At 54.1% G+C, this 21,500-nt stretch overlaps 1 protein-coding gene and 1 long non-coding RNA gene across 2 annotated transcripts in view; one reads left to right on the forward strand and one right to left on the reverse strand.

Moving 5' to 3' along the window:
- GRK5 (G protein-coupled receptor kinase 5) overlaps positions 1 to 21,500 on the reverse strand; it is a 187,340-nt gene that overhangs the window by 43,893 nt on the left and 121,947 nt on the right. The window contains exon 3 of the mRNA XM_024555551.3: positions 8,196 to 8,308. Within this exon, the coding sequence (XP_024411319.2) occupies positions 8,196 to 8,308 (113 nt within the window). The remainder of the gene's footprint in view (positions 1 to 8,195; positions 8,309 to 21,500) is intronic.
- On the forward strand, positions 11,444 to 17,319 carry LOC123479256 (uncharacterized). Its single transcript, XR_006654811.3, has 4 exons — positions 11,444 to 11,823; positions 12,217 to 12,330; positions 12,780 to 12,993; positions 14,192 to 17,319. It is a non-coding gene; the product is annotated as an uncharacterized lncRNA (long non-coding RNA).

Here is a 21,500-nt window from a genome sequence, read left to right on the forward strand (position 1 = left end):
AATGCCTTCAATGACCAGAGAGGTAAGTCATGTGCAAGGCATGCCCCTGGGACCTCCATCTGTCAAAGTTCCCTCCTGCCAGAGACGGTGGTGGGATTTGGCTCCACCCCCAACAAAGGGAACACACACCGCCCCCTCTGCTGGAATGTCCATTTGAAACCATCTGCTGCCCCAACTGGGTCCAAACAGCCAAAGCACCGAAGGGCGCCCACACCAGTCCCCTCGGAGGGGCCTTCGCTTCCCGAGACGCACCGAGGTGCCCACCGAGCGAGGTGCCATTTGGTGAGCCTGTGCTTGGCACGTGATTCATGCCACACACAGGAATAACCTTTGAGGAGGAGACGCTGCCCCCACACAAAGACCAAAAACGACACTGGGTTTAAGGCAAAAAGAATTATTTATGTACCTGCGAGTATAAACACCTGTGGACACCCTAGTTTATGAACCTGCTATTTCATCCTCTTGGCCTGTTCTGGTAGCACCAACCATCCCAGAAAATGCTGGTGGAAAGATGTCTGCTCTCTTACAACACATTTCCCTCAGGTGATTTTTTAAAACATAAGGACTGCAAGCTGATAAACAGGGACCTGCCGTGTTTTCAGAGAAGCTGGTTGGAAGAGCAGAGAGTCTGAGCTGAATTCCTCTCGGCCCCTGACTGGCTGCAGACGTCATGCCACCGCCCTCCCTCGGGGGACCCTCTCAGCCGGGACAGGAAGCTGTGAAGTCAGAGCCGCTAGGAGGTCTGGCCACCTCCGGCCCCTGTAATTACTGATGTGGTCAGCTTTTCCAGTGTCCTCACGGTGGGGACAAGTGATGTGCCTGGCTGGCCACGCTGCTTCACCAGGGCCCTTTCTGGAGAAACACCCGGCCCCACCCCCACTGTCGTGCGTGCAGACCCTGTGGACTGGAGGGGCCTCCATTTGCCCGGCGGAGCCTCTCTCCACCCTACCTCGGGGCAGGCTGGGGGGTGGGGGGCGGTGGTCTGCTGGCTCCCTCCCTGCACACAGGGGCTCTGCACCCCTCTTTTGAAGACCCATCAGACAGGCTCTCTGATCTCCAGCTGCCATCTGAGAAGCCCACTTGGGTCTGGTTGGGAAGGGATTCACTGGCCCCCTGAGGACAACAGGTGGGACAGGACCACAGAGAGAAGGGAGGGAGGGGTGGACCACAGGACACACTGGGGTATGGACTGAGCAGTAGGAGTGGCCCCAGGGTGACCCCAGACCACATTGACAGGACCACAGCCACCAGCTCATGAGACCTGTACTGCCGGGGGCAAGAGCTAAAGAGGAGGGGGGGAGGAAGGGGCGCACCTCTCTCATGGTGGAGGGAACAAATGCACCCGCAGCTGTCGAAGGAACTGTGCTCTCATCCCAACCCCCCCATCCCATCATCCTCCCAAGAGCTGCAGCCCTGAGGGCTCCCCACCGGCCACTGTCCAGCTGCGCACCCTCCTCCCCCAGCCCCCGGCAGCATTTCTCTGTCCAGGCAAAGGCCTTTGGCTCTCCCCATTACTCTTCTGGTTCTCAGAGAACAGAATCCCCACCTAACCTGGTGCAGGGAGAACAGACCTCTCTTGGCTCCCGAAACCCAAGGATGCACCGGATGACCAAAATGTGGGGAGAACGGAAGTGTAGCTGGGCTCGGGGCGCCAAGGACGGGGGTACGAGCACTTCCGGAACTGCTCTTACCAGCCCACGTGTGTGTACACATGCACATGTGTGTGTGCTCATGTGCATGTGCATGCGTTGCGAGTGTGTGCTGGCCTTCTCTCAGAGCTGCCTGAGACGTGTCGCTCCAGTGGCAGAAGACATGGCGGCCAGTAGCTCCCAGGTTTTTTACTTTAAGCCTTCTCTACCAGAGAAGGACTTGCCCTCATGTCTAGAAAACCCCAGAAAGGCACGGGCTCCTCCCTGCTCCAATCAACTGTGGTTCGGGGGTGATGTCATTAGGACCCTGGCAGCTTCTAGGAGAGCCGTGCTGTCTGGAAGCATGGGTGGGCACCCAGAAGGACCCATTTTATAAGGGGCACTTTTGTTTTTGTTTTTAGTATATTTTATTGATTATGATATTACCATTGTCCCAATTTTTCTCCTTTTGCCCCCTCCAGCAACCCTACCCCTTAGTCCATGTCCATGGGTCGTACATGTAAGTTCTCCAGCTTCTCCATTTCCTATACTTCTTTTAACATCTGCTGTCTATTTTGTACCTATGAATCATGCTTTTTAATTCCTGCACATTTCCCCTCATCCTCCCTCCTCCTGCTCCCTGCTGATAACCCTCCAAATATCTATGATTATAGGATACATATGGATACATATAGGATACCTATGATTCTGTTCCTGTTCTGGTTGTTTGCTTAGTTTTTTGTTTTTGTTTTTTAAATTCAGTTTTCGTAGTTGTAAATTTTTGCTTTTTTAATGTTGATAGTTTTGATTTTCTTTTTCTTAAACAAGTCCCTTTAACATTTCATGTAATAATGGCTTGGTGATGATGAACTCCTGTATTACCTTTACCTTGTCTGGGAAGCACTATTAGGGGCACTTTTCCCAGATCACCCTGCTCCCAGGGTCTGGCTTCACCAGCTGTTCGAGGGTCTCTATATCCATCTCAAAGCTGACTCCTTCTCCCCTACCTTCCCTCTTTTGGGAGATCACAGCAGTGACAGAAAGACAAATACTGGGTGTTTGCCTCTTCTCATCAATAAAAGAAGCAGAGTACTTAGTTCCCCCAGTGGGCCATACCAAGTCATTTCACGACACAATTTCAGGATAACCAGGTGTATCTAAATCCAGGCGATGGCTTACTAATTTCAAGTTCTTTTCCGTAGTTCTGGGCCAATGAACGGCTTGGGGTGCCTTTGGGCACTTCCTGATGAGCAATTTCGCTAGTTGTAACTTCCTATCATTGCCAGTCTCCGTTATTAAAAACAGAGGCTTGACTCATCCTCGCTCCTACTGTTTGTGGTCTTGAGAAGTCTCTTCCGTACTGAGCAGGACTGACCTGGGCAACCCTACAATGTTAGGGGTGTGGCGGTAAGGAACCCCAGAGACCAGCCTGGAAAAGACACCGCAGCTTCACCACACACTCTCGAGCCACTCGCTCTGGGGAGTGCCAGCCATGCTGGGAGGACACTCAAGCGGCCCCACAGACAGGGCCCCACATAAAAGAATCGAGGCCTCCTGCTAACAGGCAGCACTGGCCTGCCAGCCACGCACATGACCTTGGAGACAGACCAAGCCTCCAGATGCCTGCAGCCCCAGCCAGCACTGTGATAATCCCCTTTGAGAGACCTTGAGCCAGGCGCACCTTGGAGAACCACTTCCAAATCTTGACCCACAACACTACGCGATAATAAATGTTTACGGTCGTTTTCAAGCTGCTTAGTTTTGAGCTAATTTCTTACACAGCAACAAATAACAGGCATCTGAACTCATGGCTAGTGTGAGTTCATGACTTTGTTAAATTTTTGTTTATGTATTTCTTAACGTCTCATGTAATCCAAAAGCATGCTCCGAGAGGGCAGGACTGTATTTCCCCGGCTCACCTCATCATCTCCAACTACTGGGACACAGCGTGACACCCTGGAGACGGCCAACAGACAGGGGCTGAGTCTGGCTGAGGGTCTGCCACATCCCCCCAACCCAAAGAGAAGACCCCCGAGTGTAGGCACGGGAGGGGTTCAGAAGAGCTGAGATGCCAGCGAGGCTCCCAGGAAAGAGGTTAGAGAAGAAGTACATCTGTCTTTAAGAAGTCCCTGGCAGGACACTATTGGCCTAGGGAGGTCTGCGCTGACCTGGAACCGCTTCCGACCCCTTGACCAGCTGGGCAAATCCTCTTCGCCCTCCTGAAGCCAATTCTAGTCATCACCTTGACTTAGGCCAGTGACTCCCTTTCATGGGGGGAGAGGAAGGGGAAGCCCTCAGGTTCCTGAACCCCACCCCCGACATCCACAGCTAAGAATGAATTACCCCGCAGCCTGGTGGGTGGTGTACAGACCATTCTGCTGCACCCCCCCACCCCGAATCACCCAGGCCCCGTTTTGAAACAGTCTCAGCCTTCTGCTTGACCTGAGAAGCTCAGACGTGAAGACTGAGCGGAGGACCAGCCTTTCCTGCGGGCTGCGTCAGAGCCCGACGAGGACGGGTTGTTTTTAATAAGCTGCACTTGGCAGAAAGTCAGCCCCGAGGTGGGAACAGTGAGGATGGCGCTGGCCGAGCCAGGAGCACTGGGCGGTAGGCGACACCCAGGACAGCGCCACCTCCTCCCTCCTCAGAGTTCCAGTCAGGACGGAAGGAAAAAAACGTAGTTCAGACGAGAATTGCACCAGCTCTGGAAAACTCAATAAAGTCTTCGTGCGTAAAAGAGGTGTTTCCAAAGGCCGGTCATTTGACGTCAAGATGGGTGATGAAAAGGCCCTGCTAATTCCCAGAGATGCAGACAAAATGCGAGGGGACAGGGCCAGCCTCTCGTGAGTGGCAGCTTCCTTAAGGCGTATGTAAAGAGTATTTGTCACATCAACACAGGGAGACACACTCACACTTCCTTTCCGGAAAAAAAAAAAAAAGCTCCTGGTACAGGCCCAGCAATAGGGAGCGTCTGCATGACCAGAATGAAAATGGGCATCCATTGGGTTTTTTCTGCTTCTCAAACTGACTGTAAGCATCTAATAAGACACGCGGCTGGAAAATTCCACTGGCTCCTGGGATTAGCTTTGCCCTGCTCTGCCTCATCAACTCTAGACAAGTCCCAAAGCTGCCGATGCCTCATCTTTTCCGAATGGGGAGCAGCCCTGGTCCAGGGCTCAGTCCTTGGGTTTCAGCTCTTCTCCCTCCACATACATCTCCTTGGTGAGCTCGTCCAACCTATAGCTCTAAATGCCAGCTGTATGTTAACATTCCCCATCTTCTATTTCCAGCCCAGTCCTTTCTCACAGAGTTCTAGCTTGAACACCCTCCTCCTCTCAAACATCCACTCGGATGTCCAATGGTCACCTCCAGCTGCATGCACCCAAAATGAAGCTCCTATCCGCCCCCCACCCCCAAACAAGCTTCCCACAGCCTTCCACTGACTCCATCCTTGCCGTGGCTCTGGTCAACACTTTGAGGTCACCTGTAACTCTTCTCTCTCACCCCTGAGGCCTCAGGGGACACTGTTAACACTGCTTTCAAAGTGGGCTCCCAATCCCACCACTGTCACCATGCCACTGCGTCCACATGGCTTGGTCTGCCGTCACTCTCACCTGGACTGTTGCAGGGCCTCCTATCAGAGCTCCAGCTCCCACCCTTGCCCCCCATAGCCTGTTCTCACCACAGAGTCAGAGAGCCCTTTAAAGACCTAAGTGAGCCGGTGCCACTGCTCTGCTCACAGCCCTCCAGGGGCTCCCGTTTCACTCAAAGTTCTTTAATGGCACAGGTCTGGAGTGACTGACCCCTCTCCCAGATCCCTCTGCCCTGCTCCCTCCTCTCCAGCCACTGCTGAGAGTCTTCAACCACCCTGGCAAGCCAGAGCCACCACCAGCAGAGAGCAGGGCCAGAACATAGGGCCCAAGAAAGACCTGGGGAAGGTCGAGGATGAAAGCAAGGGCAGGGGCCTGTCAGCAGAAGGTCTGGTAAGTCAGCCTCAGAACTTGGACTCTGTCCTGGATGTCAGTGCTTCCCAAACACGGACACCCAGTACAGGCAGGAAATTTGAAAAATGCCACTGTCTGCTACAAAGAATGGCCAGTCCGCGGTAATGAGGGCCTCTGCGCCACACTACTGGTCTGCAGGTACCGTTTCCCGGCCAGAGGAGCAGGGCTCCTTGGAGAAATGACGAGCTCCAGGTGCAGGGCAGGAAACCCCAGAGGAGTCTCGAACTGCACGTTATACCAGGTAGTCAGGAGGCCGCCAGAGGTTGCCGGCGTCCTCTCGAGGGCTCCCACTGGCCAATGATGGAACACCAACAAAAATAACAACTAGTATGCATCAAAACGCACCTTGTTTAAATCCACGCATTTAAAAAACTCTAACTGGTTACTACTAATGAACCACTTGGTATTTTGAAAACATAAATACGGGGAAAGAACCAAGCATTTCCTGTATGCACTTTATTTACCACTGCGTAACCCAGCAGGAGTGACCGACAGACAGTGTCTCCGAGTTAGCAGATGAAGAAGGAATGAGACGTAGAATGCCATCATATTGCAGCCCCCAGTTAATCAACAGCGTTTGGTATTGAGTACCCGTGGCTGCTGCCATCTCAAAGAAAAGGACACCCGGACATTATGTGTCCCCGGACAGAAGAACACGACACCACTTAGGAAGTCAGGGCCCTCACCCTCAATTGAAATGAGCCTCGGTTTCTGGGTTCAATGAAATCAATTTACAAGAAATCCAGAGGAACCCATCCCTCAACCCATGGGGATGAGGGCATGAAGTTCAGACCATGGGACACGCCTCTGGATGAACCAGGGGAGGTGGGTATGCACTGCTAAAACACGCATTTTTACCAAGTACGAGAAACTCAGAAGTGGGGCCGCTGACTAATGCTGAGTGATGGGAGAGAATTATATGTTAGCCATGGTAATGGTTTTGTGGGGGGTTTTGTTAAAGAGCACTTATCGTTTGGAGCTACATATGAAATGTTCACAGACAAAGTAATGAATGTGAGATCTGCTGCAAAATGCCACAGAGGAAGGGAGGGGGGTGGAAAAGAGAGGCCTTGAGTTTCTGAGCGTTGGTGTGGGGTGAAGGATGCATGGGGGTTCACTATACTATTCTGCAGACTTCTGCCTTCGATAGTTGGAAATTTTCCGTAATACAAAGGCATGAAAACACTAGGCCCCACTCCCAGAGACACACGTTCCCGAGTCTGGGCCCCGGTGCGAGCCCTGTGTGTCTCTGGGGCTCCCTGGTGTTCTACTGCACCGCCAAGGCTGAGCAGGCTGCGATCGCTCACACAGGACCTGCAGACAGGCTGCACCAAGACCAAGGCAAAGGCTACGGAGGGGACGGGACTGGTCTGGGAGAGGTCAAGGAGGCAAGCACACAGTCTGGGATGGAGTGGGGGCAGGGATGAGGAAGGAGAGGGCTAGTACAACGAAAAGCATCAGGCTGGGGTGCCTGTGGGGTGCTGGTCACTGGGACAGGAAACACGCCAGGGCTGGTGGTTTGGGGGGCCTGGGGAGAGGTTCTGAGAATGGTTGGGACATGTGGACTTTCAGGGGGCTCCTGTGACTTCTGGAAGAGACAGTCAGTGGACTGTTTGGCTTGTGGGTCTAAAGATCCATGCTAGGACCCTGAAGAAGACACAGAAACTTAGGCCCCACGGGGCTGTCCCCTAAAGCAGGACAGAGGTCAGGTGGCTGCAGCCAATAATGCCACGAGGGCCAGGAAGAAACAACAGCCCTGGGCCCCCTGCCCTGGGAATGGGCGTCTAGAAGATCCCACCCCTTTCATGACTGGTCTCCACCCTTCCCCCTGGATAGAAACCCCCAAGGCAGGCGGCCGGGCTGAGGAGCCCTGCCTTCCTGAGCAGGCGCTGATGAACCCCCGTCTACCCCAACATCAGGTCCTCAGAGCCCCCACAGCCCGACCCGCATTTGTTAAACAAGTGGGTGACGAGGACATCTGCGGGAAGTCGCCACAGTGTGACTCATGGCCACGCATGCCAGCGGCTGTCAGACCGACCTGGAACTGCCAGGGTGTGTTCATCCCACAAGCGTGTACTGAATCCCTGCGTGTGCCGGGCACTGTGCTGGGCAGAGTGCCCTGGGAACCTTGCTTTCTAGCAGGTAAGCAGAGAGGAAACAAGTACACAAACACAAGCTTTGGAATTTCAGAAAACAGATTCTCAGCTGGGGGAGGGGCCATGGAATTCAAGAGCGACCTTGGGGTGTTGGGAAAGCCATGCAGCTTGCCCACGCACAGCCTCGCATAACCCAGGCTCCTGGCGTCAGAGGGCTGATAGGGCCTCACTTTAAAGCAGCAGGGACCGAGGCCCAGAGCGGGAGGTGGCCGGCCCATGGTCGTTCAGCGGGTAGGGGCCTAGAGACAAGTCTGCGTTCTCAGAGTCTGCACCGGCCATTTCTTGAGCAACAGTTTTATTCTTCACACCCTTCTAAGCCACATGGTCCACCTTCTCCTCTGGACGAAAACGACCACTGATCACAGAGGACCACAGACCCGCCCTCCCCACCAGGACCAGGGACTTACCACTGAGTCCAGAAACTGAATGTAACACTCCAGCCCAGGTCTCGTTTCACAGAACTGCCGGAAAAGCAACCTTCCAATTGGCTGCTTGTCACATAAACTGCAGTAATCTCTGTCTGGAGACAAGAAAATAAGAATGTGGTGAGACCCAGGCGGGAGCCAGGCAGGGCCATCCCATCAACCCACACCTGGATGTAACGCCCCAGATGGATGGAGTGAGGTGACTGGCACACTCTCGGGAGCCCTTATTCATCTCCGGACTCTGCAGACTCAGAGGGGCCAAGGTCAGTGTAGACGCAGGGGTGTTCAACCTTTTGGCATCTCTGGGCCCCCCTGGAAGAAGTTGTCTTGGGCCACACATTAAATACATTGCAACACATAATCACAAAAAATCTGATAATGTTTTAAGTAAATTTACGATTTTGTGTTGGGCTTCATTCACAGCCATCTCAGGCCCCGGGTTGGACACCCCTGGTAGAGGAAGGTGCCGGAAGGTTATGACCCAGCTTCTACTCCCAGCCCAATTCCTGCTCCGATGCCCTCACTTCTATCTGGAGATGCCAGCAGTTCTGGGGACTATAGCTAACCCCTGGCTGGCCGACCAGCATGTCACACTCCCTGATTACAGTGACTGGATGAGGGTGGCAGGCATGCGACCCAAGCCGGGAAAGCCAGAGGGAAGCCCAGACTCTGCCTGGCCTGTTGAGCAGTGGTGCTTCTCTCCCTCTGGGTGCTGGGTGCTGGGTGCTCAGCTGTGGCCAGAAGCTGCTGCCAGGAGGCTGAGGCTGACATGTGGAGGTCAGAATGGGGAAAAGTACAGGAAGCAGACTCGGTGCCCTATGATGTCATGAGTCTCTGGATCAAACCATGCCTGCAGCCCAAACATATCTGAAAAACTTATTAATAAGCTTGGCTTTGGGTAGTTTGAAAAATTTTTCATTATCTGTAACTCAAAGCACCCTAATAACTATAGTTAAAAAAATTCACTTTTGCCAAGTTGGAGCGAAATTCAGTTTTAGGATGCTTCAGATTATGAAAACTTTGCATTTTCCAGCTGAGGTGCTAGGGCCACAGAGACAGAAAGTAACCAGCCCTCAGCCACTCAGGAGCCAAGAGAGTTCTGAAGTGAAAATGCATTGCAAGACTCCAAGCCCAGAGGCCTAGCCAATGACTTGCTAGGCCTCTGACTTCAAGAAACTCACTTGCCCTTTCTGGGCCTCAGTCTTCCTCTGAAAAAAATAAAGGCACGTGTTGGAAGTAAGATGGAGTTTGGAGGGAGGGGAGTCCCTTCTTGGCTCTTCCTGCAATGGCTCTGCAAGAGGCTCTCTCCGGCCAGGAGGAGGCTCAGAGGACTGACTGAGACACGTTGCCTCGAACCTTCTCGAGCACTGCAAGTGTGTCCTTTGCTTCTGCAGCTGCACCAGGAAGGGTCCGGTGCTGTCGCGGGGAAACCAGGAAGCGGGTGAGTCGGGCCTGGGTTAGGAGAGCTTCCTGGGTGGAAGGATTGACTGTCCTTGCCAAATGCAGAGGAGGAGCCAGGACAATTGCCCCCTGGAGGGCGTTTCTTGGAAGCCAGGGAACTCGATAGGTACACAGCCATCAATGCCAACTCATTTCCACGCCCAAAGAGCCCCGCCGGGGGAGGTAAGGCTGTTACCTGTACGGAGGTTGGGGGCTGTGAGTGTGGGTTACAGAGCTAAACCGCCGGGGTTCCGACTCCAGCCTGACCACTAACCGTCTATGTGACCTGAGGCAACAGACTGGACACTTCCATCCCTCAGTTTCCTCACCTGTAAACTGGGAACAGTAATGGTACCTAGTGCCAAGGACTACCGTGAGGATTAAGTAAGACAACATGAAGGACTCAGATCAGGGCCTGGCACATAGGAAATGCTTAATCAACACCATCTGTTATCATTGTGGATGTGGACTCTTTGGCTTGTCCCATCTCCCTTCCTCTGGGCGCCCTTCTCTCTCTGTAAAACTCCAGCCTGAGGTTCTAAAGGAGCTGACTGCTTCCAAGCCTCAGGGATGGGCATGTGACTCAGCCCCAGCCAAACAGAGCCCTCTTCCCACGGCCACCCTCTTCCCACGGCCACATCGATAGGTTCATGTGATCTGAATGGGTCTTGGAGTCCTTCCAAGGTTTTTGCTAGAACTTCCAGGAAAGACACTTGTTCCTCTCTGGGGTGACAAGGCCACAGGACTGACTTGCTCCTCTCTGGAGTGACAAGGCCATAGGACCCGTCATCACAGAGCTCCCACAACCATCTTTCCCTCCAGGCGGCGAGAGCCCACACAGACCGAGGCCGGCACAGGGGAAGGAGAGCTGAGTGAAGAGAGAAACCTGGTGCCACACGAGTGTCACGGGTGCCCTGAAGCCAGCGCCCCCGGCCAGCCCCGTGCAGGCTGGAGCGGTGTGCAGCACGCTTCCTTCGCCCGTAGCTGCCTGCGGGCAGGGGCTGTCTTTGGAGGGGTTCACAGTTCTGAGTCTTCTTTGTAAAAACGCCACTCAAAAAGCCTCTCATCCTCACAAGTGGATACTTTGCTCAGTGGGACCCCCTCCTCAAGTGGGCTGGGGGCTGAAACTAGCCTTGAACTACCACCTTGATTCAGTCCATCCTTTCATGCACACAGACGGTTCCTGAACAGCCTCTCCAACAAGCACTTAATGCACATCACGGTGGGCTGCCATCAGTGGGGGTGGGGGCGGGATGCAGTCCCAGCCCTCAGGGACCTTGGATTCTGTTAGAAAGGCAGTGTGGGGGGGGGGCTGAGCAGACAAGATCCCAAGTGACAGTAATAAAATGTCAAGTTGGATGAGTGTTAGCGTCAGCACGGCAGGGAGTCTGGGAGGGGGGAGCCCCGGGGGTGGCAGGTCTGTGGCCTGCACCTGTTAGCACGGCCCCCCGCAGTCAGCCTGCGTTCTCTCTGCCTCCCCCTCAACGCGCCGCCCACAGGTGAGGAAAACAAACGCCCCGTCCTTCCCACCAGCTGAGCGTCCCCAGCGCGAACACAGAAGGGAAGTAAATTGCCTTATGTCAAACTCCAGTTTTATTCCATTATGGCAGGGAGCCCCACACTGCTTACGTGATTCAAGCCCCCCTGTTTTCCAAAAGCAATTATGAGATTTCGCGTGCTGCGCTGTGACTGCCTAGGGGCCCAGCTGACAGCATGCTTTCTCTCCATATGGAGCTTGCTGCCAGTGTGGAAACAAGGCTGTCATAAACTCACAGCACAGTAAACACCACGTGACTCCAACCCAAGCTGTCGGCACCTCGTTCCGTGCCGCTCCCAGCTGCACAGAGGATCCCAGGCAAGAGCGTCGCCCCCTGGAAGCCCGGGAGGAAATGAAAGGATCCGTAATCAACTACTCAGGTTATTTTCTCAGCCTTAAGTGAAGATAAATGGGCCCATCTTCTGAGGAAGCACCACCGCCGCCGCTGCCAACAACAAAGCCAAGGTGCAATGTTCGTGCTTCCTTTAGAAACGGAGAAGGAGCCACAGAGGCAAGAAGAGGAGCCTGGGGGTCGATCGAGGTGCCAGGAGGCACAAATCAGAGTGTGGTCTGCGGGGGCTGGTGAGGAGGAGCGCCCCGGACACAGGGGCAGAAGTCTTTTCTGTCTCTCAGGTGGGGAAAACCTTGGGACGCTGTGCACAGACACACACATGCTGTGCCCCCCCCACACACACACACACCAGCTCTGCCACAACACGAAAATCCTGCTCTGGGCCACATGCTTCCTTGGTCCTTCCCTCCAATCCAGAAAGATGCTGTGGTTACATGATATATGACGGGCATCAGGGCCCCCTACCCCCAAAGTGTCCACTAATCGCCTAATCATTCTAGCTTCATTCTTTTAGGTCCTTCATTTTTCAACAAACTCCCTTCCAAGATCTCTTGCTTCTTGATATTAGAAGGTTCCTTCAACTTTAAGACTTTTCTGGAATTCAACACCTGGGGGGGGGGTTGGAAAAATGGGTGGGAAGAGCCATCCCTTAAACACACTGGTTAACGACTCAGGAACAGGCTTGGCGTCAGCAGCCGGCTGTCAGCTGAGACAAGAACGGGGGTGTGGTCCTTGCGATGTGACGTCTGGCCTTGGCTGCAGAGAGAGGTCTGCTGGACGGAGCAAATGTAAGCATCTCCGAAGGAAGGTGGCTGAAAAGCAGCTCTAAAAAGCCCATTAGAAGCTCCAAGACACTGAGCTGTGCCCTTGGCCAAGGGGCAAAGTGCCCCAGGGGGTGGCCAGAGCCCTCTGTGCACACAGGGGGGCGGTGGGAGACACCCTGGGGCAGCAGGCTGGGCTCCGAGGGCATGGGGACAGGGGTGGATGCACTGTCCCCCTGGGGCATCCATGGCTTTGGAGCATGAACAATTCAAGTGGAGTCCACGGAAAGGTGGACAAGGTGGGGTGGGGAGCAGGGGTCTGAGGTGTTTACAGAGAAGGTCACGGTGGTGGGAGCCATGGCTGCCTGAGGTTCAAGCCTGGGCCCTGGGCAGGGAGGGCGCAGGGCCTGTGGTTGGGACCCTGCTTTGGTGACGAGATGGACTGAAGAAAACCATGTGTCATTTGCTTCTTCAAGGGCTTGACACCTCCCAAGCACGGGCTGGCCTGGAAGACAGGATGGCCACCCTTCCCTGCAGCACGGCACGGCAGCCACGCCCTCAGACAGAGCCGTCTGCTCCCAGGCAGCCCCTCTGGCGAGTTGACAGGCACTGGCTTAGCCCCTGCTAGGCACTGCGTTCTGAGCCCTGGAAGCGGCCACAGCACCACAGGCCTCGTCTTCATCCTGAGCGGTAAGCACGCCTACCAGCTGGGCGGGGGGAGGCATGTGCATGGACAGGCTGGGAAGGGCGGCCATGGAACAGAACTGCATACAGGAGGGCTGCTGGTGAAGTCCAAGGAGGGGGCGCATGCTGCCCTCGTGACCAGGGTTGGTTTCTGGGGCGGCGCCCGTGGGACAGCAAGTTGGGACGTGGGGGTGGGAGTGGCAGGGTTGCCAAAGGCAATGCCAGCAGGGGAGAGGCTGAGTGCCAGGAAGAAGAATGTCAGAGCCAGAGACACGGGTCCAGAGGTCGGGGTGAGGGGCGAGTAGAAGCCACAGCAGGGAGGGGAGCTCTTGCGTTAGGGCAAGAGTTCCAGGCTCGGTCTGAGGTTGCTGCAGGGAGCCTTTAAGAATGGCTGAAAGCGCATGAAGGGTCCACAAAAAATTAAAAATAAAACTACCATATAATCCAACGATCCCACTTATGGGTATTTACCCCAAAGAATTGAAATCAGGATCTCAAAGAGGTACTGGTTCTCCCATGTTCATCGTGGAACTATTTATAATACCAAGACGTGGAGACCACCCACCTGTCCATTGACCAATGGATGGACTAGACGCTGGCACACGCACACAGTGGAAGATTACTGGGTCTTAAAAAGGAAGGAACTCCTGCCACCTGTGACAACATGAATGAGCCTCAAGGACAGTATGACAACTAAGAGAAGAGTAAGAAAGCCAGTCACAGAAGGACTAGTACCACACAATTCCACTTATACGAGGCACCTAAAACCGTCAGGCTCACAGAGACAGTAAAATGGTAGCTGCCAGGGACTGGGGCGGGGGCAGGGGGCAGTGGCTGTTCCATGGGTGTGAAGTTTCGGTTGTGCAAGAGGGTTCAGTTCTGGAGACCTGCTGTACAACACTGTGCCTGCAGTTAACAATCATGTACTGTGCACTTAAAATGTGTTAGGAGGGTAATCTGATGTGAAATGTTCTCGGCACAATATTTTTTTTAAAAGAAAATGGACAACAAGGGACAGGTTGCTTGGGGGTAGGAGGTGAGGCTCCACAAAGGGATAGGAATCAGAAGGCAGTGTTAACTGAAGGTCAGCAAGCAACTGTACTTGGAAGTGAACGTAAGTGTCTGGGAATGCACGTGCAAGTGTGTGTGTGTGTGCACACAATACACAACACATGGCCAAGTCACTTCCAATCTTCCTGCGCAGGCTGGACATGACACCCACCAAGCTGTCAACCAACAGAGGGCGAGACAAGACCAGGGGCCCCTCCTCACCACCACCTGGGGAAGCATGGGAGCCTTGCCAAGAGCCTGCCCTTGCCTCTTAGCCTGTGGTCGTCGTAAGCTACTGAGGGCACCCCCGCCTCAGGCCCATTGTCAAGGACATCTGCAACAGACTGAATGTTTGTGTCCCCTGCCCCAAAATGCACATATAGAAACCTAACCCCCATTGTAGTTGAACGTAGGGCCTTTGAGAGGTGACTGGGTCACAAGGGTGGAGCCATCAAGAATGGGATTAGTGCCCGTATAACAGAGACCCCTGAGAGCTCCCTCATCCCTCTGACAGTGAGGATGCCATGAGATGAAGGCCATTTATGAACCACGAAGCAGGCCTCCACCGGACTCACAATCTGCCGGCACCTTGATCTTGGACTTGCCTCCAGAACTGTGAGAAATAAATGTCTGTTGCTTAAAAACCATCTAGTCTATGGCATTCTACTACAGCAACCCAAATGGGCTAACTTGCTATCTAGTCCTCAGCAACTCCCTTCATCCTGTCTCCCGTATCACGCGGGCAGCCAGAGTGAGCTGCTACTACCGAGAATTAGCAACACATGGGAGTGCCCAGCCCAGACTTAGCACAGAGCAGGTCCTATGTAAACAGCCACCGTTTGAACAGATCACAACTCCTCCAGAAGACTCAAGGCGTGGAGGCTTTTCCTCCTCTGAAGACGCAGGAAAAAAAGGAGGGGGATGTAGCTGGTGAAGGGGACCTGACTGCACCAACACCAAAGAAGGAAAAAGCCACTCCACCCGTGGCTGAGCCATTGGAGGACTCCACGTCCCAGGACGGCAGGGACCAGGGCTCGGCAGGCCTTTCTCTCCCTCGCTTTGAGTCTGCCTCTCAGAGAGAAGCCACACGTGTCCTCCCGGCACATGGCCGAGGTGAAAATCTCACAACCCACAGTCAATTCCTTCAAGACTCATAGCCCCCAGTGGGACTAGAAGCAGGAATGATACAGATAGTGAAGATAAATAAATGCCGTCACTGTTTTCATTCCTTTCCAGTGACATGAAATGGGAACATACTTTCTTAATTAGGAGCCTGTGGTATGTGGATGCTTGGAGGGCAACCAGATTCTCCCAACCGAGGGCCGGAACACAGGCCCGGCTCCCCTCGGCTGGCCGGGAACCCAAGTGAGCAAGACCACCCTCCCTCCCTGGCTTGGAGAGTGGCCCTTGGCGCCCCAGCGGATGGGGAGCACTTCGAAGTCACGGCTGGGAGGGCGGAGGGGGTGGTGGATGACTGAAACCTGCTTGGGACTGTTTTCTTTGTTGCCCCAGGCACTCCTTGAACTTGGGCCAATGAAAATGCACGTTCCATTTCAGAAGTAAGAGCAAGAAACACAGCTTCCTGAGGAAATGGAACCGCTAACACCCGAGCCCTTGGAAATGAAACCACATGTTTATTGTACGTGGTGGGGTGTATGGGGGGCATCCAAAAGTGATTCCCGAAGCCATCTCTACCTACTGGGGGGCTATTTTGTTTCATTTCATTCCATTTCATTTCACATTGCTTTACTAAAACACCAGGGGTTTTGTGGGGGTTTTGTTTTTGAAGGGGGTGGCTCCTGATAGGTCCTAAGGCAATTCAGGAAAACAGATGTAAGCAGACCCGCTTAGATGGAGCCCTTTACTTCGCCGTGCTCCAGGTCTAAAGCAATTAACGGAAAAGTGCTCTGAAAACAGCTTTCTCTTAAAAATTCCTGCCAAAGCTGGAAAAAACAATTGGGCGTTTGCTCAGAGGAAAAAGCTCTCTGACGTTTGAAAAGCAAGATAGCATCACGGATAAAGGCAATTCTTCACAGCCCGCCCCTTGGAAGGAGCAAGAGAGGAAAAGGGAAACATTTGGTATTTGGTTAGCAACAGCTGAGTGGGTTCCGATTACTTCAAGAAAGATGTTTTTATGTGAATAAAAAATGACATATGGCACATTACACAAACACACCCAAATCATGCCCCATCTCCCTGTGCCTTTTGTCCCCCTCATTCTGGTCTCCAGTTTTACCAAGTGTTTTATACGTATCACATGTCTCTGTAGGGCCAAAAATACTAAGGCTGGGTCTTCCAAAGGTCAGTGGCACCTGGACAAGCCACATGTAAAATCTACTTAGTTGTAGGGTGTTTGGGGCTGGGGTGGCAGGTGCAGGGAGGGAGGAAAGGAGAGCCTCGCCTGTGGACCTGTGAAACGAAGGCAAGGTAGAGTGAAGGATGCTTCTGGGGGTGCCGGGCAGCAGCCCCTACCAGCCTCACCTCTTTAATGAAGGCCCAGGTCTCTGGCTTGACCCCATAGGGTGCAGTCAAACCCCAGGAGATACTTGGGAGTCTGGGACAGGCCTGGGAGCTGAGCTGGACAGGACACGCAGTGTGTGCCATCCCCCTGGGGCTCTCCAGGCAATAACCAGCCTCCAAAGTCAGGCAGGGACCTCTCCCTTATTCTCAAGGCCAAGAAAAGCAAAGAATTTAGATGTTCTCTTGTAGCGGGAATGGGACAAAGCCCTGGGTACAGGCGGACTCAGGAGTGGCTAGGTCAGCTGTGCAGGTAGTGGCAGGAATGAGCCTGGCACGTTGGAAAGGTCTGGGGACAGAGTTGGGCACTGGGTTCCAGGACGGGCTCTTCTACCTGCCATTTCTAAAGGCAGGTATGGACCTCTGTGCTCTGGGCTGTCCCCTACATGCACTGCTCTGTGACTGTAAGCCTTCCTTCTGGGCTCGTCCAGGGCTCTGAGCCTGACACCCCAGCGGCAATGGTAGCTCTTGAAAATGCCGACAAAAAGGACACGGTGATGCACGACTAGCCATTGCTTGCAGCGAAGCAAAGGTGCTGGGACTGCCAGACAAGTCCCCCTTCAGTGCAGAGCCTAGGTGACAGGTGGGTGCTCAGAACTCCATGCTCTGCCCTGCCCGGCCTGCAGCGGAACCAGCTCCTGGGACAGCCTCAGTCGATGGTGATGCTGCCCCCTTCCTGATGACCCAGGCCTCCGTCACTCCGCTCACAGCCATCCCGGGGAGCCCATCCTCTTACAGACACATTCTTTCTACAAGCTTCTCGCTCCTTGGAGAGAAATTTCCATGTGGATACAAGGAGCTTTGGCAATTAAAATACCCAGGCCACACCCAGCCAACTACATCAAACCTCTGGGGGTGAGGTCAGCAATTTTTACAGCACCCCAGTGATTCCAACAAGCCTGGAAAGTCCAGTTCAGCCCTGGTCGGGCAGCTCAGTTGGTTGGAGCCTCATCTTGTACACCGGAAGGCTGTGGGTTCGGTCTCCGGTGGGGAGGCAACTGATCTGTGTTTCTCTCTCACATCAATGTCTCCCTCTCTCTCCACCCCTCTCTTCCTCTCTACAATCAATAAACATACCCTTGGGTGAGGGTTAAAAAAAAAAGTCCAGTTCAGCTTTTTATCCCCAGCACCAGGGGTGCCTGGAGCCAGAGCGAGAGTGTGTGTGTGTAGAATGAGGGATTGAACAAATGAAAGAACCAACCAATGAGACGTGGAGGTGACACGCCTCCACATCGGGGAGTAGAAATCCCCCTGTAGTTAATCAGCCAGAGCTGTAGCTCTCTCTCCAAAGAGACTAGATGACAGCGAGTCGCTCCTACTGGGGCTTCCATGCAAGGGAGGCAGAAGGGCTCTGGGCGTTCGGCCGAAGCAAGACCGTGTGCTGCACTGGGAATGGCAGCCATGGTGACTCGGGGCCCCACAGTGGGTGGGGCCTGAGTGCAGGGGGGGGGGCCCTGCCTGACTTGCCACTCCCACAAAGCTCAGCAAGGGGTGGGGATCTGGACTTTGTCTCCAGCTCCTCCTGTGACCCCTGTGTGGCCTCAGACCCACCATTCTCCTCTCCAGACCCCGGTTTCCCCTTTTACAGATTGAGGCTGATGAATGAGGGAAGCTTAAAAGCCCTGCCTCCCAATTTGGTCATTCCACAGGGAGGAGCCTGGAGGGGGTGGGGACTTTGCAGGCACAGGCCTTTCTCTAGCGTCAGGGTCCCTAGCCCACTCAGCAGCCTGCTTTCCTATATCCGCAATGGCCAGAGCGCCAGCAGAGTGAGCGTGAGCTTAAAAGACAGCATTTCTGAAAGGCCTGGGAAGGGGCTGTTCTGGGGGGCCGGGGCCCTGGCTTCCATCAGCTCGCTGTGGGGCCTGGTTGTTATTCCTCGTCAGACTCTCTCCAGTGCTTCTCTGAATTTACCTTTGGATGACAATGCCTGCCCCACCCCCTTACTGCCAGCTGTCCTGGCCTGCTAGGGGGCACACAGGGAGACAGGGGCGGGGCAGGGGGGCTCTGAAGCCATCCAGGACCCCAGGATAGTGGCTTCACCTGGAGCTATGAGCTAATGAAGCAAAAGCCACAACAGGAGTGATGGCAGGAATTGGCTGGACAAGCGTGGGTTTCGGGGGGAGGGCTAAGGCAGATAGCCTCGGTGCAGAGAGGCAGCTTGTTTCTTCCCAGGCCTCCGGCCAGGGCTTACTGAGGCTCACAGCTATGCCGGCCTAAAGCACTGGAGAAGGGAATGCCTGGGAAGGTGAAGGCAACTGATGTTCCGCTGCAAGTCCTGGTGTCCCAGGGTCCGAAGACCTCGGTCACCCTGCTCCTCTCAACATGGTCCCCGCCCCAGGCTCAGCCAGCCTTGGCCTGTGCACTTGCGGGGACAAGAAGCACCCTATCTACGAAGTGTCCAGCCCTCTTCATCAGAACAGTGTGAAGTCTATTCTTAGTTTTTGACCAAACTTGTCTTTCTCTCCCACCTGCCCCTTGGTCCTCATTCTTGGGATACAGAGGACCGGTGTTAGGCAGCGGTTATTCTCTGCTTCTGGAGTTTTCTCCCGGACCAGCCTTCATCCCCTCAGCTGCCTCTTCATGGCTCCCAGAGGACTGGCCAAACCTCCGGAAGCCGACTGGGGCCTTTGGTAATCAAATGTGGGACCACGTCAACTCCTTCCTTTAAGCCATCTTGGCTTAGTTCGGCCCCGGACCCAAGAGGGGCTCCATCTGGGAAGAGAGGGACACATTTGTGGGCACACACGGTCCCCAACGCTCTCGCTCCGAGGGAAACACAGGGCAGAGGCACGCTGCTTCCATAGAAAGTGACGCGCAGAAAGCTGGAGGCTCCATTCAGATTTTGCTTCCCTGAGTCACGGCTCAGGTGCTGGGGTGTTAGACACGACTGCCACGGAGCTGGGCGGAGCCAGTTTCAGAAAGAGATGTCCTTTGGGTCAGGAGGTGGCCTTCCTACCACCACCTCGTGCGTGACAACAGTAAAATGACGCAGCTAACGGGACGCTTGCGGCCGAGCAGGCATCGCGCTAGGCACTTGCACGCTTTGTTTCTGGCAGTCTTCCCAAGAGCCCTACGAAGCAGGTGCTGTCCTCAGCCTACTTTTGTAGATGTCAGAGAGTGAGGAGCTGAGGAGTCATTTATTAGTGCACAGTTCCCGAGCCAGCAAGGGGCGGAGATGGGATTTTAACTCAGCTCTTCCTGGCAGCGAAACAACTTTTCTGCACCTTTTAGCTTTTAGGGACCCGCCTCAGCAGTAGGCAATAACATGCACCCCCAGCACTCAGGCCCCTGAGGGGTGGGTGATGTCCTGCCAACCTCCAGAGGAGCACCGGGGAGAGGGCCGCTCTGGTAACCTGGACGTACCCGTGTCCATGAGCCCAGGGCTGCTCTGCACACCAGGCCTAGAAGCTCCCGACTCCAGGGACAAGGCCACGGCAGCTCCAAGGCCAGCCATCAGCTGGGCACGTACGCTCCATGGCTGGGCCAGCACAAGAGAAGTATCTGGAAAACACTCTTCTCTCCTCTTCTCCGGAAAGCTGGAGTATGCCACCCCCGCCCTGGCTCTGAGCTCCTTCAGCTCGGAGGCCTGCACCAAGCCTGTGATCACATAACATGCTCATGCTATCTCATTCCTTTGGCTGCTGTCCCCAGTATTGGCCTTGTCCCCTCACCTGAGCTATCATTTCTCTCTCTCCACTGCCACCCACTTCACACCCCTGTAGAGTCTGGGACAGTCTGAACACTTCTGAGGTCACCAAAAAACATGCCACTGATTAAAGCAGAAGCAGCCGTGAGAAAAATTATTCACTGGGATCCTATTTACACTTGTCAAAACAAATCCCTTGCTCCTTGAGGGGACAGACCTTGAAGTCCTCGGTGTCCCGAAGTCGACGCTTGGCCTTTAACAGGGTGTTGGAACTGTGCTCTGCAGCGCATTCCTGTGCGCAGACCTACATCGAGACGAGTCTTTACACCAACAGGACAGGGATCCAAACAGGGCTGGACCCAACTTGGAGCAGACAGGGCCCAGGCTGCCGTTTCCCTGCACCCCCAGCTCCAGAGCCTGGCCCGCGCGGGCACACAATGACATTTAACAAGTGAATGACTGAACAGATTAACGACCTAGCTCATCCACTTGCTAGCCACTGGCTGTATTCTAATGTACTTGCTTCCAAATCTCCCCTGTGCCAGGCCAGATTAATGAATGGACCTGCCACCCAGGAAGCAGAGCCCTTCCCACCAGCGACACCCTCGTCCTGCACAGTGAAATAATGGCAGAGCAGAGAAAGGGTGTATTGGAGGGAGGATGGTCACAGAACCTTGCAGAAAATCTGGAGGGGGAAGCCAGTCTGACCCCCTCATCTGTCAGATGGGGAAACTGAGGCCCAGGTAGGGGAGGGGTCTTGTTCTCTTCATCACCCAGGGCTTGCTTAGCTGTCTCGGTTGCTCGAAGGCCATGAATCAGGGTGGACTAGGAGGAGAAGTCCTTTACTACAATTCAAAGACCCTCACCCAGGTTCGGCACAGAGACGCCCAGTCAAGCCTTTCAAAACTGCCCCCGGGACTGACATTTTAAACACCGTGAAGTGTAGCTGCTCCTGTCGGCCTCAAGGCCCGTGATCGATGCCACACAGGTGCCTCAAATAAATCTTCAAGGGCCGTCTCCGCATGGAGCCAAGTAGACGCTTTTAATCATCAAGAGGGAAAAAAGCACAGGCCTCGCGCCTTTTCATTTTTATCTAAGTAAAAGAGCACAGTCAATTTGTCAGCAGGCAGTGCCACTTCTTGCCAAACACCACTTACTTTAAACTAAAGCTTTCTCAGCTATACAAATACAGAACAGAAGCCTGCAGAACCCCAAACACACGCTTTTCTTTCTTCCTTTCTTTCTGTTTTAGGAGTGCCATATATCTTATAGCTGTCTAGACTCGGTAAGCTCCGTCTCA

This window comes from Desmodus rotundus, chromosome 4, assembly GCF_022682495.2.
Source record: "Desmodus rotundus isolate HL8 chromosome 4, HLdesRot8A.1, whole genome shotgun sequence".
NCBI classification, from domain to species: Eukaryota; Metazoa; Chordata; class Mammalia; order Chiroptera; family Phyllostomidae; genus Desmodus; species Desmodus rotundus.